This window comes from Bombus vosnesenskii, unplaced genomic scaffold (genome assembly GCF_011952255.1).
Source record: "Bombus vosnesenskii isolate JDL3184/JDL3185 unplaced genomic scaffold, Bvos_JDL3184-5_v1.1 scf7180000013370, whole genome shotgun sequence".
NCBI classification, from domain to species: domain Eukaryota; kingdom Metazoa; phylum Arthropoda; class Insecta; order Hymenoptera; family Apidae; genus Bombus; species Bombus vosnesenskii.
In genome coordinates, this window is record NW_022883003.1 from 194,693 (window position 1) to 214,964 (window position 20,272).

At 42.1% G+C, this 20,272-nt stretch overlaps 1 protein-coding gene across 8 annotated transcripts in view; it reads left to right on the forward strand.

Annotated features, from left to right (window-relative positions):
• LOC117237353 (nuclear factor 1 X-type-like) overlaps positions 1–20,272 on the forward strand; it is a 64,587-nt gene that overhangs the window by 38,918 nt on the left and 5,397 nt on the right. For 5 of the 8 annotated variants that reach the window (XM_033501200.1, XM_033501202.1, XM_033501203.1 and 2 more), the window contains 4 exons: positions 943–996; positions 1,134–1,232; positions 5,749–5,889; positions 9,513–9,656. In XM_033501200.1, the coding sequence (XP_033357091.1) occupies positions 943–996; positions 1,134–1,232; positions 5,749–5,889; positions 9,513–9,656 (438 nt within the window). The remainder of the gene's footprint in view (positions 1–942; positions 997–1,133; positions 1,233–5,748; positions 5,890–9,512; positions 9,657–20,272) is intronic. The other 3 variants (XM_033501201.1, XM_033501206.1, XM_033501207.1) reach the window with 3 other exon arrangements.

The following is a 20,272-nucleotide window of genomic DNA, read 5'->3' on the forward strand; positions in this document are numbered from 1 at the left end:
TAATTCTGCTTCACCATCGGTTTTCAATTTTCTTCGTCGTTTGACAATTGACGTTCGATTTAAATTTAAACGGCATTCGAACGAATTCTACGATCAAAAATGGAGATCGCTTATCGCGGCGCAGTGTACACCGATATAAGGTTGAGACGCAATTAAAAATAACCTGAGAGTGAACGTATGTTTGTTAACGTCTATTTATAAACGGTCGTTCGTCGGTTTTTCAGCGTTGTCGAGCTGGTTGATCGAGGATGTCGCGACGATTGTGAAACGTTTTTCCGAATTTCCATCCGCGCAGAAGGAATCCATCCTTTCCTCTTCTCTCTCCTTCTCTTTTCCTTACCACGACACTTACACAGACGCACGTATGCATACAGATACAAATACTCTTTCTATCTGTCTCTGTCTCTTTCAAGAAGTCGAACACACGTTCCGGGCTCTCGTGTATTTCGGTGATATGTTGCGTAATGAGATTTGCGTAAGGTACCGCGATATAAAACACCGTGTGACAGTAAAGGTGAGATGGGATGCGTCGAGGATACCGTCCTCCCAAATCCGTGTCTGGGGAATCCCAAGTTGGTCGATTCGTCTCGCTGAAATAGCTTTACAATGGCGAAATTCTGAAAGGGGCTGATTTTAGCGAAAGAAGAAAGAAAAAGGAGGAGGATAAGATAAAAATGTGAATGTTTTCGCGGACGAAAGGGAAATAGAGATCGTAAAATTCGAAGGTAGATTTTGATAGTTCGCTTGACGAAATGAAGGCAAACGTAACAATTTGGACAATTTTTCATTAAGAATCTCTTTAAAGCCGAACGAAGAAAGATTTGATCGAACATGAATGCACATTAAGAACTGCATAATAAAGTACCCATAGAAATCTGCGGGATCTCGAGAAGATTTGATAATTAATAAAACTAACTTGCAAATCCTCTTCGATTGTTACAGAGGTTCTAAATGGCATCTGCAACGCGAGCAAGGAGGAAGAGAGGCGGCGAAAAGGTAAACGAATAAATTTTCCTACAATCCTATGCCAACAACCTTTTTCACTTGGTATTCCGCGAGTTCTCATGCGTCGTCAGTTGTTCAAAATTGCACGAACGAGTAACGTCTTATGGTCGGCTGGGTTCTGTTCCCAGGTGCAGGCTACCACGAACTATATAACGGTGTTGTCTGCAATGACACGATCCTAGCGACAGGTGTCTTCAGCTCCAAGGAGCTCTGGATGCTTTCAAAAGGTACGACGTACGATCCTCTCTTCATCATCTATTGCATGGACTCTCTATTCGCTGATCTCTGGGATATCGAAAGTCTCCAATCTGTTTAATACGAAAGAAAGGAAAAAGACGATAAGAACGTTTAAAAGAAAATTCTATTTAGCTTAAAACAATCTTATGGATGCTTTCGAAAGGTAATCAACGAGTCGATATCTAGGAAACCTTTTGAAAGCATCCTTTCGATGATGAAGTAGGAAGGAACTCGCTCCACGATAACGTCCAATATTCACGAAGCTGATTTTCGTGATCGAGCACGTTGTTGGTCGTTCTATCGATGCTGATTTATTAACGTTAGAAACGTTATTCTTAGCCGTGGAACGCGATTCCACTCGACGGTTATCCTTTCGGCATACCTGAGACCACTTCACTCCTCTTTCGCTATCAAGGACCTGACGAACGATTGGCACGTGTTGCATGTGCATCGTGGTGAACGCTCACAGTGCTCTGTTAGTGTAACTCGATCAGGAAGGGATTGTATTCGTTGCGAACGCCACTTGTTAGACAGTTCGATACCACCCTCTGTAATCAAGTTCAGAGAATTTGTAAAATTAAATATAGAATCTAATCCCTTGTCTTTCTCGTAAGAATCGTACTATTCACTCAGCGGAGGATGTTGAAGCTAGTTTCGTATTCTTTTGTAAAGAATAGCGAAAAGTGAGATAGACAAATAGGTCGTAATTTGGTAGGTCAAGGTTGTCAACGGTCCTCCGAGCGCGTCCCATCGATAGAACAGACGAAACCGAGTGTTATTGCCCGACATTGTCTGCCAATTTCCGTCACGAACATATACAGAAGCCACTGTGCTGCCAGTCTCCCGACTGCTTCTCTATTAGTCACCGATAACCGCACAGCCAAATTTCTCTCGATGCCTGGACCGTCGCAAAAATTCGTCAAATTCCATACGATAAAAGTTGAAATTCAACGTGAAATTCCAAAGAGCTAGCTGAACAAGTCTTAAAGTTGCTTGTATCTTTTATATTCCTTCAAACTTCTTCAAACACTCTCCGACTCTACATTACACTCTATCAAAATTCTTGCTTTCCGATTCCATGCAATATCGAGGATTTACCCTAAAAGACAAGGGGAAGTCGTTAGTTCATAGTTGAAGCGATCAAATCGACCGGTGGATCATTCGAGTCCATTTTCATCGGATCCTCGCCGAAGGGAGCAGCGTGACACGCATGCACCGCCACTAAATGGAATAATAGGGCAGGGGAGCGCATATTGAGAAGCGGCGCGAGTCTCGAAACGCCTCGACGTATGCATCTGCACTCTTCCACCCTCCTCCTCCTTTTGCCACTCTCTCTCTCTCTCTCTCTTCCCTTCCCCACACCGCTCCTCGCGTCACCGTGGCAGGAGATTAGTATGCAACCCGGTGTATTAATAGACGGGGAACAATGCTCACGGCCTCAGAGGCTGCTGAGAGAGCCTCGCAGCCTCTCTTTCTCTCGCCTCTACCTCTGCCGTCCTCTCTCGCCGGATGAGCCAACTCCCGTCTGCCGATCTTTGCAACTCGATCGAACGCTTTTTTTCTAATGTTTCTTGGATTCTGACGAAGAAACATCATGGATAAAGCACGTTTGTTTTAGCCCGATCGATCCTAATTTCAGTTGGATTAGGTTCGATGAAGAAGAGCTAGAAGTTTAGGGTTGTTTAAAGAGAATTATGTACTCTTGGATTCTCCAGATCGTGCATTTAATCTCATAACATCCAGAGGGTAGTTTAAATAGTTTAACGCTTTAAGGATGAGTTACGAAGATAGAAAAAGAGCCAATTAGGTTCTTTAAATCGTACGTTTTATTCCACTTATTATGACAGAACTCTTCTCGTCGTGTATTATTTTATAGATACACAGGGGATAAGTCGCGAAGAAATAGAAACATTTTCCAATTTAAAAGAACCAAGATTTAGTTCTTTGCGAAACTTCAGCTACAAATCCTCGGAAGAGGTTCTTCAGCTCTCGACAAAAGACACGCCACTTTTCCCATTCCCGCACCTTTATAGACCACGTTTCTTGCTAACGCGATCCCAAAGACTCCAAGCAGCTTCGTCCCTCTTTCTATAAACCTACCCCTTCGATCATCGTTTCCCCATCAATCTCAATATCGCGTCAGCCGAGAACACAGGCCACGGGAGAGTTAACCGTCCGACAATACTCACCCCTGACGCCGCCAGCCTAGCGGAGGAATTTTTTTCAAAGTTCGCCAACTGGTCCGGTCCTAGCTCTCGTTCGAAAAAGGCCGGAATCAACGGCGGAGGGAAAAAAAGGAAAAACCGTGAATCAGTGTCCCGACGCCGTGCGCGATTTTCGACGAATTTTTTCCAACCCTCGGATACGTCACCGGTTTTTTGTCAACAATGCACTTGCACACACACGTACACACATAGAAACACGTATGCAGGTGTACGTGTACGCGAGTCGAGCGGGAAAAAATGGTAGGCCCGCAGGGGGGCAGTATTTCCCAGGCATTTTTCTTCTCTCTCCCCGATGTGAGAGGCGCAGCACGTACGGTGGATAAAAAGGGGCGCAATTTCCGCGGGGGGTGGGAGCCTACCTCGGCTGATGTGAAATAGAGAAGAATATCCTGTCGGTGGTGACGGTCGACGACGTGCAAGATGGAACATAATAGAAACACTCCTAGGGGAAGGGGTGAGTTTTAGTGGCGAAATTCCGATGATTCGAATCGCGGCTACATATATGAAGAGGTAGCGGAATATGGACACGATGGTGATTTGCTTCTTTTAAAATCGTCTCAACTCCTAATTGCCACATACGCGCGAATTATCTTTATCGGAGAAATGAAACCACAGGCTGTTGAAACTTTCTCTGATAGTGTAAAACCTTACGATTACCCCTGTGCATAACAGTCCCATAAAATAAATAAAATACGAAGTGCAATATATATATAAGATTCGATACTGAGAAAGGAAAAAGAAGAGAAATCAGACAACCACATTATCCTCTAGAATCTCGAGATTCCGTTTCCTCCTAAATAATTACCAGTATCAATAGAGTTCTATAATTCCAGCTTCATAGTTAGCATGAAAGCAACTGTGTCTATGGTATCTTGCCCGCTGTTTCCGCTATTCAAACTAGAAAACCAGTAGACCGGGGCCTATATCCAGATGGAAATTCATCGCGTGGCGCGAATTACCGAAGAACACAGAAGATATTGCATGCGAGGGGCCGGTGGACACAGGTCGCGAAATCGGTCGCAGGTTTACGAGCAGGTCGCTTACACAAGATGCAAATTCCACGGCAGTAGCTCAACCTAATTGGTCGTTGACCGTCGAGCAACGGGGAGATCCCTATATTTACGCGTCGCCAACTGCGACAAACTGGAATCCTATTATTTTACGGTGGCGCTGATTCAGCGCAACGTGTAACTGGAGCGTATTCTAATGGCCGGCACCACGATTAATTAACCGATCCCACCGCCACCATCGTCCCTCTCTCTCTCTCTCTCTCCCTGCCTCCCTCTTCGTCCCTCCTTGGAACACGATTGTGTTTACGCGAACAACGAGACGATAGTTCTCTCTCGGACTCGTGCCCTTTCGACTTCTCGACAACACGATTTAGGGAGGAATCGACAGATAATTGGAGGTATTAATCGTCGATGGGAACGTTTGATTGGTCGTCGGGTCTTGGTAAGGATTAAACGGGATTGTTTTCGGCAAGGTACACTGGATAAATCGTCGACGTGGAGCGAGTTCGTGCGATCATACGATGATAGAGGTTTATTTTCTTTGCTCATTATTTTCTTCCATCATTCGATATCCTAGAAATCTAACACGGATCTGTACACATTTCTAACCGATGCGTTTCTTGTATCTTGGCATGTCCGTTTTCATACGACTGAATCTTACTACTTTGCTAGATAACATACTCGAGAAAGGTATTAATTCTTTCACAGTTAAGGTCGCTGAAAACTGCAAATCGTTAAGATTCATAATCGTTACGACGATACATGAATCATTATGTATCTTCCTGTTTTAAAATCTATCATATGGTCAGTACATATTAACCAATAGATAGATACATAATTTTATCCAAATGTTCAGATGAAACAACTTTTTTTCAAATAGCGCAGCATAGCTATTGTGGCGTCATTTAAAGCAACGGTGAAAGAATTAATACGTACATATTAGTGTAATGACTAATATTCAAAAGAGAGGAAAATTTAGTGTTCAAATTTCTCTACACCAAACGGAATCGCTTAAATCGAAAAAGAAAGAAAAAAGTATTGCCTTCTGCATAAACAATTTTTACAAAATATAAGAAAAGAAGGGGGAAGGTTCTCGAAGGAAAACGCGCGGAAGTGCGATTTTCTCGAGAATCGAGACCGCAAGAAGACGAACGCGACAAAGACTACGACCAAGACGAAGATTACGACTTTAGCAAGAGAACGACGAGAAGAAGCGGATGACGTACGAAACGCGCTAGGATCCGTAACCGCTAATGTGTGTCTGGTTTCAGCGTCCATACTGCATGACCTCAGCGACATGCAGCCTCAAATAAACGCGATCAAAATAGAGCACCCGCCGTACTACTGCAGCAGCTACACCCCTCCGTCCGCAGCCACGGCCGCGGATCATGCTCAGCCAGCGGCTAGCTTCAGTGAGTTTCAAAACCTCTACGTTCGTCCTTATTTTTAGTGGATGCACACTGTCACCTGGTTCCACCACTAACTTATAATCTTAACGTCATATGTGGGTATTTCGTGTGATGAATTGCAGATTCAGGAGAGAGATCGGAGTTTGAACAGAAAAGAGGGGAGAGTCGAAGGTGTGATTGATTGGGAATTAATGGGTTAATAAAGGAGGAAGAGATAAAGAGAGAGAGAGAGAGGAATTGGATAAACTGGGATTTCAAACAGACAGAATTGGGATATCGTGATTGAAAGCGTTTCGAATTAAGAGGTCGTGGTTTGGTGGATTATATCAATTGGGAGCATTACGTTGCGGAGGACTGGTAATTGGGGACTTTGTGACTTGAAGCGGCACGAATGAAACGCGTTGTAATTCGATGGCACCACGAATCGGAAGCGTGATTCGGAGCACCGCGAATTAGAAATTTGGTAATTTGAAACGCCATGTATCGGAATCCCTGGAATTCGGCGTTCCGTAAATCGTAGCGCGTTCATTCAGGAACTTTTCCGAGTCATTACGGTACAGTCCTAAGCATGCTAAATCAACACATTCCTATTGAAAACGTTATAAATCAATCTGTTGTATTTTGAAACGTTTTACACCGACGCGTTGTGATACGAAGTAGCAGAAATTGTTGCCTCGTAATTCAAAGTGTGGCCGATTGACGCCTTACGTATCGAGGCGGCACGGTTCGGCGGATAGTAATCGAAGCCGGCTGCAATCTTGCCGATGCCTTTCAGTAGGTTGCATCGCGAAGCAATCGGTCGCGAAACGATGCGTCACGGAACGATGCATCGCAGCGTGCGCCTCTTCCCCTCTTGTGCACCTACACACGGACCTTGTTTACCAGCCGCTGTTTGCGAAACGGCAGAATTTCACGGTATTTTTATCGTTTTTCTACGCGTCCACTAAAATTAAACCGTTCGAGGACACCGAGCAACTATGCGGAATCGCGTTTTACAGCAGCGTGCATCTCGAATACCTTCGCAAAAGTGCGTCAGACTATGGCCGATGGCAACGTTTTTCAAAACATTTTCCACTTCTCTCGCTACTATTTTAGCTATGTTTTCCTTTTACCAACAATTACCAAAGCTCGAGCTTTAAAGTTGTAAGTTAATTAACAAAGATATTTCCTTCTCCCTCTCATATTTTGATTTTTCTTTTTGCGTTGTATTAAAATTCTCCTTAGCATAAAACTGTGCAAGTTATGAGATATAAATTTCCTCCGCGATTTTCTACAGGACAGTGTAAAATATCGTAGGGCATGAAAAGAGTATGTACGTACTATAAATCTCCCTATTTAGAAAGATCCAAGACACCTCGAAAGCCAAACTGATTAAGCTCGTATTTCGTCATTCCTTTGATTTTATTACCTTGGTACACGATCGGCGTTCAATTTCTCTGAAATATAAATGACTTGGTGTCGTTAGTGATAATGCATACGTAAAACGTACCATTTCACAGTGGTCACCAAAATTGAATCTAATTCACCGAGTAGGGCTATTCGAGTAATAACAAATTCCCAGCGGTCATGGATCGAAAGATCCTTTCTTTTTTTTTCTCTGTTCCGCGGATTCAGTCTCATCCCGTCGGCTTATCACACGATCCTTTGTTATCGGGATCTACTTTGCTCAGCGTTCTATAGATCATTTTCCCTATATATTTCTCTCTTTCCGTTTTCTATTTTCTTTCTATTCTCCGCTCCAACCCGGCTTTATCGCGCCGCTCTTCTACTCTCTTTCTCTCTCATTCTCCCATCCTCGCCCCTCACCTCTTAACTCTTTCATCGATCAAACGATAACCACCAGCCCTCTGCCTCTATGCACACACTCCACGAAACGGAAGTCACTGGATAGAGATGAAAAAGAAGAATAACTTCCGGCTGAAGCCTTTCGTAGGCAAAAAAGATTCGTAAAGATAGAAGGGGTTGGAATAATAGGAATTCGCGGGAGTAAAGTGTTTCTCGCGCTAATTTGAAGCTGATAAAAGTTACGTTTCTTTGAAAATCTTATCTTCTTTAGAGATCCCATTACTATCTTTGTGTTTGACATTAGCAGAAGACATCGCCTCGTGTTCTATTGTTTGTGCTATCCGTATAATTGTCCTTCTTGATAGAATTTATTTACCGGATACTAAGGATCGTAGTGAAGATTGCGGGAGAATTAAAGTAGAAAGTTCGGAACAATAACATAATAACACGATATATGTGCTTCGGTGTACTATATTTCCCTAGCGAAGAGCAAAACTTGTAACTTCATCTTTGTACAACCCTTCCATCCCCCAAAAATTCCGTCATAAAACTTTAGTCCCAAATAGCCTCAATCCACTCCTGTCCCAAACCTAGAACCCTCGACCCACCCTCAAATACCATCGCTGGCGCTACTACCCCTCCTAGGCCATCGTATCCGAAAGCTTAAGAAATACAAATATTCGAGTCGGACGAAGCAAGAAATACGAACGTACGAGTCAGAAGGCAAGAAGACGAATACGTGGAAGGGGTTCGGGTCGAACGTTAAGACTTTCCAGCGAGAAGCACGCGGAAAGTTTCGAGTCTTTGCGTTGGGAGGGTTGCAACGGCGGCGGATAGACGGAATTTACGGACGGAATAAAATGACCACTTTCTCAAGCAAAATACATGCACACACACATATATATACACATACACACGCGCGCACACATATAAACACGAGGTCGAACGTGTATGAGAGAGGGTGAGGACGTTGGGAGTTGGGCTAGAAAGGTCGGGGGTGCAGGAAAAATTCCAGCAATAAGCATAGCTGGACCAGGGCCAACCCCGTTTCCCCCGGTTGCTCCCTTTTTATCATACATACGTTGCCTTTATAGCGGCCGCGGGACACTTGATTGACTGTATTGTCGTTAAATTAACGACCGGCGTAAATATCGTGGTGCCCCGGTGAACGAAGCTAATTTTATTGCCGCGAAACGACCGCCCTCCATTCGAACGTGTATGCAAATCCGTTAACAAGAAGACCGTGTATTCTTGTTCTTATTGCTTTTCTTTGTTTCATTTGCTATCTAAAGGGTCGAACTGTTCTTGACTGGGGATGTCTTTATCTTCAAGGACGATGCACGGGAAGATGGAATCGTAGCTTTAGGATGAAAAGCAGGGTGGGGGGATTTTTGAAAAATAAAAGGAACTTCTTTGTTGCATAAGCAAATCGACGAATTTAGGATTGTTTTAGTTGTCAGGAATTTTTATTTGATTTTAGTATAGATATAGTATAGCAACGTAGTGTGTGAGATTAGCGTTGAGTAATTCTCTCGTTAGAATGATAATTAATAAGAATCTTGTAGCAGGCAATTTGACTTGAGTTGCGGTAGAATTTTCGGTTGAATATTCAAAGAGGGAAATATCTCTGTGAAAGAGAGATACTTTTACCTCCTTTGTCAGCTCGTTTGTACGAGCAGACGCGAAAGAATACGAAGTAGAAACCGCGGAGGAGTGGGCGAAGCATATTTCCCTCTGAACTCCACTCTCCTCTCTTTTAACTTCTAATTATTTCATACGTAACCGCTAATCGTCGTGTAACTTTGCAGCAGTGTTTTTAACTTTACTTTTCTGTTTCGTAGGCCCACCACCGGTGCATCAGCTCATAAGGAACGACAAGACTGAAAAGCCCCCTACGGTTTCCGTATCGAGTGCGCCGACATTCTCGCCGGTGCTCAGGCCAGAGGATGGTCACCGTGGAATGGATTCTCCGCACTCGCAGACGGGTATGTGCCGATAAAAAGAGCACATTTATCGAGATTTCTCGTACCTAAGGCCGTGATCATCTTTTCAATCGTAAAAATGACCGCCGGAGGCCGCCTGTCCAAGTGGCTGCCACGGTACTTCAAATGGAGGATCTCTCGAAATCATGATCCTTTCTTTTACCACTTTGATGTTTCGTCTGAAAATTTCTCAGTCAAAATATTTTCTAATGACAAGACAGATTGACTAAACGAGTTTTGAATTAAATATGATAGGAAAGACCCGGATGAGCAAAGAATGAGAAAAGAAAATTCTCTCGGAAAATGTTTACTATCTTTTGTTCTCCGTATCTGCAGCTTGATAACTTGATAACGTAGTGTTACAAGGATCGCGAGGTCCTCCATAAACAGCGAGCGGTAATTTGTGGTATCTTAACGCGTGGACTTCATCTTTGGTGCTTACATGATGGAAAAGTGGTGAGAAGGATCTCTCTAGAGACGCGTGTCTCGTATGAACTGTTCTCGAATTATCCATTCTTATGCTGCATCACGTAAAAGATCTTTTTCCAAAACAAAGATGTACGAAAAAATTGTACAAATCTAACTATATTTCGAAAACAGTTTCTAAAGGACTAATCGTCCGTGTACGAGTCTCTGTCACTTCCTTTCAATCTCGAATATTAGTCCAAGATATGGCGTCCATGTGTCAAGATTTGCTCTTCGTTCTCGAAAAAATATTCCTAACGATCCCTTGAAAAAAAAAAAAAAAATAAAAGAAAAGAAATGAAATAAAAATACCTTGGAAGCGAGTTTTCTTTTAACGTAGCATTTGATTATGGGGAGTTCACTGTAAGTACTCTGCATACTGGAATGCATACTCGCTAAACCGGAAGTACGGCTAAAGACACAAAGAACACAGAGACTGTCCGACGATGATTGCGACTTCTCGAGCCTTCAACCCTTAAAACCCGTTTCACCCCTAACATCTGACATTCCCAAATTTTTCGCTCTCTGTTTTTTTGTTCATTACTCCCGGAAGTTGCCGCACGACAGAGAGTACAAGATCTTAAAATACAAGATCGTCTTGTTCCTGTGTCTCACGCGCTTCAGTACTGTCCGCTTGTTTTGCCTGACGAGTTCACTAATAAAAACGATCCTAACGTAATCGGCGAGCAACGTACGAGAGAACGCGACGGTTCCACGCGTCCTTTGAGAACCGGGCAAACGCCTTCGGAAGCGGAGCGTCAGAAGGATGGTACAAATGATTCCATTGGTTCCATTGCCATTTTTCGCTGCTTCCAACATCGGTCGTCGATAAAACCATCGCGGTCGGCGTTGTCCATCGGTTAAGGAGCCCGGCGCTACGGTATAACGACGATGTATTTCGAATTTTTCGCGTTTTTTGGAAATATTCCTGTATATCAAAATTACTTTTTAACATTAAACAAATAAAGATAAAGGAAAGAAATTATCGTATGAGAAAAATTGGCAATTCGAGTGTCGAGTTAATTCTTTATCCTCGATTAGCCTCTTAAGCCATTGAATGGCATATGATTTATTTCGATTAGCCTGTCGTATAATATCTAGCAAGTATGGTCGATTTTTCGCGCGACTTTCTGTACTCTATACACTCCACCACCCCGGTAGAAGTGTTCTCTCTGGCGTGGTTGGGGGCGGTTATGCGTTTTTAATGTGCAATAATGTGCATCCTCGTTGCACCGTGCGCCGGGTTCCAGTACAACGTCGGCGATTTGGCGCCTCGAATGTCCAGTGTGCGATAGACCCAAACTGAGCTCAGCCAGGCATCATGTAAGTAAATCGATCACCAAGGATTGCTGGATCTCGATCCCCACAGGACACGGCCGAGAATCGAAACCGAGTAAAACGATCCTCGAGCGTTGCGACGGCCTCGCTAACCTACTTCGAACATAGTCGAGCAACTGTGATGCGATACGGAAACTGATAGAATAATCTCGTACAAAGTAGGGTAATTGTGACTCGAGATTGCACGACATTTTTTCGTTTCTTCTTTATGACTGGCGGAGCAACATTTACGATACAATCGTCTTTTGAACGCACCTGCTTTGTTTCGATGTATAGTGGAAGAATTTGAAACGTAAATTAAGTTTTTAAGTCGATCTTTTAAAAAGTCTCTTGGGAATTTAAGATACGTTGTAATGATTCGAGCGTTCATCCATGAGACAAATTATTTCAACGAAGTTTGGTATTTGTTTAACGCATTGACGGCTATTAAACTGCAAGTGATTTCGCCTTTCGGAGCAAGATATATGAAATTCGCGTAGCAGCCGACGTGCTAACGATAAAATAACAATTGATGAGTTCTATTGTCCGGTTCGAACGCTGACGATACTTTTAAATTAGGAGCAAGATGCTTGAAACTAGGTTAGTGGGGCTCGACGCGACTTTTCGGCCAGTCGAACTAACCGCGAGAACGTCCAAGAAACGAACGTTTGTCCTTGGACAACGCGAAAATCCTTGAAGTTTAAATGTTGCACGTCGTTCCGTCGTTTCGTTTCGACATAACGTTACGTTCGAAAGATCCGATTCCGATAAAAATTTTAAACGAAAAGAAAGAACGCGTGACAGGTATGCTAATAAATTAAATTTTAAAAGTTAATGTCTCCGATTTTATTGGAAAGTAAACGTTCGAAAGGAAATTGAAGATGAGAAGGAGGCGAGAAAATGATTAAAAGGGGATCGAGAGAAGGAGATCCGGAAGGGTAGCGAGCGGAATTTTTCGAACGATCCATGGGATCCGTGATCGATGGCCGCGTGCAGCTGCAAACAGCCTTGCAAGCCGCGTGCAAGCCCTTAATGTTCGCGTGAAAATGACGCGTGATGATCTCTGTTTCAGTCTGAGCCCGAGCGTAGAGAGAAGCTCGCTAAACTCGACTAAAAGGTACTTTGTGACTGGTTATTGACTGTTCTACACATATATATACACTTATATATCTATTTATATCTATATATATGTATATATATTTGTTACGTATAAATTATATAGCGTACATATGTACGTGTATACGTGACACACGGTGGACAAACGTCGTGTGCGTGGGACTAGCTATTGGCGCGAACGTGTGTCAAGTTTGCGTGCGTGGACTGTTTCGAGTAAGCATAGTTTAGAATCCTAAAAGGTATCTGACTGAAAAATCGTAGCAGATACGAAGAAAGTAGAGGAACATCTCAAAATTACCAGCTTTCGAACTTTTAAGTTTCACTATTTTTAAATCTCCAACTTTTTACATTTTTTATCTTTAGACCTGAAACTTTTCGGATTGCTTAATTTCTATATTCAAGCACAAATACGGATTCTCACATATTTGATAATCTTCTGTTCCGATATCGGATGAAATCTTTGGAAAATTTTTTTGACTGAAAGAAAGAGACAAATGAAATAACCTAGAACAGTGCCAAATTTAAATGTCCCCGAACGAATTCAGTCACGATTCACGTTCGCATTCGATCGTTCTATTGGACGGTCACGCACGCAGGTAAACGCACACGGTCGCTCCCTCACTGGCGTTTCCAGGAGCACACGTGACGAACAAACGATATGGGCAAGTGTCAGTGGCTCGTTACCCGCCACACACGCATCCACCGAAGGAACTTCCGGTTCTCTCGATGCCGCGTGTCCGTGTACGCGTATATGTACGCACATGCATCACGATGTCGTATATATACGCTCGAATATTTTTCTATATTGCTGTCACGTTTGTCATTTCTCCTTTCCAGTGGTTGTTTCTTTTTACACTCTACTGTCGTGTCTCTTCTTTTCCTTTCTCTCTCTTTGATTTCTCTATCTTTATCACGAATATTGTACGTACACGATCGGACACGCGTACACACATATATAGACACATACACACATTCGTACACAGAGACACTCGTAAATACGTTGGAACGTTTTACGAGACCTACTCACGCACTCACACCATCACTTAAGCCCCGTAGATGCTCTGTTATCGTCTATCCTTCTGTTTCTCTTTTGTACATTACGTATCGTCGAACTCCCGCCCGACGATCCGCGTCCTTCGTAAATTGCGATCGATCCTCGCGCGAAAATTCCAAGAGTTTCGTCGGAAAGAAGAGCTCACAGTTTAGAGACTCGATAAACGCATCGCGGATCGGTGATGTCTCGGAAGAGATTTCTTCGAATCGAAGAAAATCGCGTACGAATTTCAAGAGTTTAAAGCGTCAGTTAATTCCAATTGGAGTTTCTCTCGAACATTATGCAAAATCTACGTAGCACCGGTGAATTGTTTCAATCGTTAAATGTTGGAAATCTCGCGTTACCGATTCTTCGAACGTTCAATACCTCGTCCTGTTAATCCTTCGAACTTCCTATTTAAAATTTCGAAATCTTCGAATATCGAATATTGAATTTTCGAATCACCGATATTCGATAACTCGCGTCGTAGGTTCTAAGAGATTTCGCTACGACTAAATTCTTAACGTTATCAACGAGCAATCCAACTGAAGAGCTCCTGAATCCCGGTGGCATCGAAATCGGCGAGCTTCCTTCACAAAGTTTCCGGCCGAATATGCATTCGTTCGGCGCGAGGGTAGGGCGCGAATCGTCGACGCAGCTCGAAATTGCACAATCACGTTCCCACCCCCGAACCAACCCTCCATAGCACCACTATATATGTATATCTTTATATATATATATTTCTCAGTGTATATTGGTGTCTCTGCAAGCATTACACACACGCGCGCGCGCGCATACACACACACACACATCTACTTTCTCGTCGACCATCCGCTGCACACGGACACATACGTACACACGCTGGATTTCGAGGGTGTCTTCGATGCGGCAGGAGACAAATTTGCCCGGCACACACTTCCTCTGAACCCTCGTCGGCGAGTTATTGCAAATTGAAGATCGGTTGGAACGCCTCGAGTTCTGTTTGGAGGACTGCGACGATTTTAACCACCTATAACGTCAAAGTTCCTTCACTTCTGAGTAAAAAGAGAAATAATTATCGATTGGCGATTTTTGATTAGAACATTTTTAGAAACACAGGCGTACAATTACGTAACTTGAAAATCTCGCGACATTGCATGAAATTAGAAACGATGAATTTTCTCGAAAATGGTTGTCTCTAGAAAAAGATTATACAGTATCTCTGAGATACTAACAACGAAGAAAAGTGTGAGCGTGGTGGTAAAATTTAACATCCTGCAGTATCGTAGATTTCGGAAAAGAAAGGGACGAAGAGGGAAATTACGCGAAAGGAAAGCTAAAAAGAAGAAATGGAAAGATAAAGGGAGACACGTCGAAGACGAGGAGAAAACGGAGAGAAAAACGCAGGAAGTAATCGTTCCTCGCGGCATGCACCATCGTCGAGCAAACCTCTCGAATGCCTTCGCTATCGATCTCCTCCACGATGTTCGGTTCTTCTCTGCCTCAGACCACCTTTCTTATACGTTATGTTCGCCTTAATTCAATAGAACTATTGCCCAATCGCGCTAAGTGCAGTGTTTAATTTTTTTCAGCTTCTAACGGGCCATGCTACCTCTTTTCAACAATTTATTATCCTTCTGCTCGATTTACAAATGATACATTATCCTCTGATTAGAAAAGAAAACGAAGGAAAATTCGAATATCGAAATTAAGCGCCGTTCCTTTCGTTGATCGAACGCAGCGTATATTGGATGGAAGAAAATACAGCGAGGCTATATATTAAAACGATCAGCGACATTATGAGTCGTCGAGACATCATAATCGATGTAGCCGCACTTACAGTTGTAAACATCTTAATGTAGAAACATAGTAAATCTCCGAGTGTAAAAGTTATTTGCCAATTAATATACGAAACTTTGTTGGTATATAATTCTGTGAAAAATAGCAAATTGTGTGTTTCAAAAATGTGCTTTGCAAATTATATACTATAAACTATTCTTCGAACATTATGCTACAGAGGAAGAAACACCTCCAAATTAACATTTTATAGTCCTGAACGTGGTTTCAAACTCCTTGTATCCCCCTATATGGCAATATAATCAAACTTGAACACCTGATAGATTTTAAAAGCTCGCAAAATATATGTATATGTATCTCTTCCATCGATAGTACGCTAAAACGGCACGTCCTTGTTTCGTTTGTCCCATCTTTTTCTTCTATTTCTTCATGTTTTCCTCTTTTTTCTTTGAAATTTCCTTTCTTGTTGTTGTTTTACGAGTTCCCTAGTTCTCGACGCTGTTGTTATGGTAGTTGTTGCACCGTGTTGACTCCATCGTTGGTTATTGGTTGGTTTGATGACCGTCCACATGGAAAATGCTTGTTTCACGCGCGATACGAGCGAGTTTTTTTTACTGCATTCCCTGCATAGAACACCGCGGTATTACGTCGAACAATCGATTGCCGTTCAAGTGTCCACGAGCTTTGTTCTGTACAGTGCGCGAGCCCTGTACGATTTATTGGTCGTTTCCATTACTCGCTTTCCCTGTATTCTTTCTCGCGTGCTTTTTTATCCCATTTTTCCTCCTCCAAGATGCACGAACATTTAATTTTTCAATTGATAGGTTTCGTTGTAACGAAAGACACGTATGAAACTGACGATTAGAAAGGAATTATAATACAATCCTTTTTTCTTCACATCGAAAGTGTTACGTGTGTTAATCCAATTTTTAAAACTTATGAACGATCCTTCGATAAACATTTCGGAGAATTAGAATGATTTACATTGTAAAAATCGACGACTTGGATTTTTTTAATTGCGAAAGCTAGCGTAAAATACTAAAGAATGCCGGATATGACTGAGAAACTAGTCTTTCGACTGCATGACTTCTTAAACCACGATGAAACACTGGCACCTGTCCACTTTGCGATCAGCGAAGTTTCAACCGGGTCCAGACGTTAGCTAGAAATCGTAGATGTCGTGAAAATACTCTGGACTTTGTCGTTAGAAATAGAAAAAAGCTTTCCTCTCTCAAAGAACTCGCCGTCGAGAAAGAATAGTACTCTATGATTATTTAAAAACAAAATAGTAAAAGAAGATTGCAAAGCATTGTCGAGCAAAAGGATTGAAACGATCCCTTTCCACCCTCGAACGACCGAGCGACAGAGGGATGGAGAGGGACGGGAGAGAGAGAGGGAAGAGAAAGGGCGGAAAATGAAGAAAGTGGACTAATTCGAGGGTCGTGTTTGTCCACCACAGGGAGATCCCCGAGAAATCCACCTGACGTCTGATTGCGATATGGTAAACCGCTGCGTCACGAGGAACCGAAAAAGCAAGAATGTTCTATGTTAGCCCATTATGAGAATTGTTATATACATATGTGTGTTAGCATTCGGTGTTGCATCTCACATAACTGTTTAAATATACCTATGTATACAGTAATGAACAAAAGTATCGGTACAAATCAGATTTTCCTACAAAATCCTCTGTACGTACCTATACAATTTCCCAAGGGAATCTAGTGCCAATACATACTTTTATTCGTCACTATATATACAGATACATATATGCGTGCGACAATTATTATAGATAGATACGTATGTATGTGTATTTCTTCGATGATAATCACCAGCCATGCTGATAACTATTACGATTAAAATGGATGTATATATGTATGTGTATTCGTAATAATTGTTGCGCCATTCTATATAGCCGCCTGCAGCTGTGTGCACGATTGTTCGCGCAATGCTGTCGTTGGTAGGCGTGCTGACCGTTTTTTCCTTTTTTCTTTCTTTCGTTCCTTTTGTTTACTCGTTCGGTTCTCTTTCGTTTTGGACGTCGAGGTGGAAGGGCTGCCTGTTTAGTTTAATGATTCAATTTCTGGCCGTTCGCTGCAACACCGTCATTGTTCAAAGAAGAATGGAAAAAGGGGAAGTATCAAAGAAATTGAATCAGCTGAATGTCTGTTGTGTAGTTTCGATGGTCGCGTGAGAGATAGATTTTTCGATTTCAGTTGTTCATTTCGATTATTTTTACGCGTCGCGTCGTTCGGACGATCGACGAAGCTTGCGCTTTCAGCCATATGGTACAGCCATGGTCGAAAACGATTTAAAGGCGAACGATTTTCTACTTCGAAGGGTCTAGATAAATTCCAAATAGAAAAGAAACGTTGATGTTACGTACAGGGATACGTACGATCGATGCCAGACAAGTGTAGAAGTACTCGTGTCTGACTTAACACGAACCCATTCTACTGCCACTCTAAAGATCGTAATATATTCTCTTTACAATTAAACTTTTCCCATCCTTTGCGCATTCTCGATAGAATCTCTTTTAGAAACTATCGAGCCATTTAAGTTCTGAAAATTGCAGAAATCAATTAAGTTACATTTATATCTCGGCTAACGGTTTACTTCCTCGTTCGAATAAAACATGGAGTAATAAAATATAGAATAATAAAACCACATGGAATCGTTCATACTTTGACAGATAATTTCTAATGATGTTTCTACGATTCGACGATATCATAACGTTAGTTTCATCTAGGAAAAAAATTGTATCGCTTTCGCGCTGTATCGCACCGACGACTAAAACGCAATCCCCACAATGCATCCCCCACGAAACTAACCAAATCGATAATTCTCTAACCAAACTGGTGTTTTTATATGCCTCTATATGGAAATAAGTACACTCTACGATATTCCTGTTCACCTGTGTATGTATAGTAACATATGTGTATAATATCTATATATGTATATTTTTCTAACGCCCCCGTTTGCCTGTCCGTCTGACTGACCTGTCTGTTACCGATCAATCAAACCAGAGTGAAAAGAACAAAAAAAAAAAGGAGATAAAAAAGCGAGGATCAATATTTAGCCGATCCAGTCCCTGTCCCCGTGTATTTCGAAGCGTAATTCCAACGTAGTCGTCTAAAAAATCGGTCGAGAAACATCGACTGGAACCAGAATGATTATGAGATCCGGGGCTTGGAAACGGACAGACAGACAGACAGACGGACGGCATTTCTCGCTAACTGCGTAGTACCGGTCTACCTGGTAAGCTAGCTGTCGCTGTCTGACTGTCTGTCTGTTTGTATGTTCGTCTGTGTCTGTCTGTCTGTCTGTCTGCCCACCCTGTTACACCCACCTGTTCACGTATTACTACTTTTAAGGGTACAGCCTCGAGTCAGGAATAAAAGCTCGCGATGGAAAATATGCAAATCTCTCCCTCGATGATGATACGTGATACGATGATAAGATAATACGAACCAGAGAGGGATATAACGACAAAACGTAAGAAGATCCGGACATTCTGGAAAAATGGAATTTGAGAAGATTTTTGACAATTTTGTAAAGTTCTCGAGACTGTACTCACGTTGAACCGTGCACACCATTATATTATCTCTATTTCTCACTCACTGTCACACGGCTAATGCTCTGGGTATGTCGTATGCTGGATGGATTAATTAATTCATTGATTGATTAATTGACTTAATTAATTGACTTGATTGATTGGTTCAATTAATTTCGAATCTTGATTGAGACTTGACTTGTTTATTGCTCTACTTATCTCTCTCTGTCTCTCTCTCTATCTCTCTCTATGTCGTATTCTATATTGTTGTTGCGATGTTGGTGTTGTTGTTTACCATATACATATATATATATACATACATACATGCATATATATCACCGCATATATATGTATATCATTGTATTGATGTTGATGTTGTTGTTACCTTGATGTTTTTTTGATGTGTTGTTTAATCGTTGTTATCTTGCTGTTTGATGTTTGTTGTTGCACTATATATCTATATATATTCTCTACATATACCTATATATTCTCTATATACATACATGTATATAACCGTGTTGATGATATACGCGTGCGCGCGTGCTCGGCGACAAACAAAATTTATCATAGAATTATAGAAAGATATACGTATATATGAAAAATAAAACCAAAGAATTTGTAAGAGGAACGTGTACGCGCGCGAGCACGCGTACACTGGTATATAAATACATGTACATTTCAGCCAGCCAGCCTCACGCTTGGAGTGCCTTATATATGTGTGCATATATATATGTATATATATGTATATATATATGTATATGTGTATATATATGTATGTATATATATACATATATCGTGTGTGTGTGTGTATATATATATATATTTAACACGATCGTTATAGTTGGTCGACCCCCTACCCTCGGAAGTACCACTAAAACCACCCCCTAACAGACTCGCAGCAGCAATCGTTACCTCTGTTTGCTCCCTCTTCTGCTAAGCTCTCGCGTGGCGGGCTCCAACTTTACTAACATTCTCCGCATTAACAGTTACCATTACCAAACCAGAGTGAACAACGTGATTGCCCGGAGACCAGCTTTACCTAATCGCCCAAATTATTCAACGTCTTTCGCTTCTATTAAAGTTCTTTCTCTAAACGGCGATAACAATAACGCGAAAGCTATGTACGAAATAGAGAGAAGCAAGCAAAACGAAGAAGAAGCAGAGGTGAAAGTAAAGAGAAAGTAAAACGCAAATTTCGTCGGAAGATCTTATTAACGAAACAGGAAGAGAGTAATTCGTTCGGTCGAGAATGAAGGAATGAAAAGTGGAAGGGGATGCAGAAACGGAGTCGATTCGAGGAAAGGAACTCGAGTCGAATTTAGGGGGTGGTTTCACCGTGGCCTTGGCCACGCAGTCGGACCA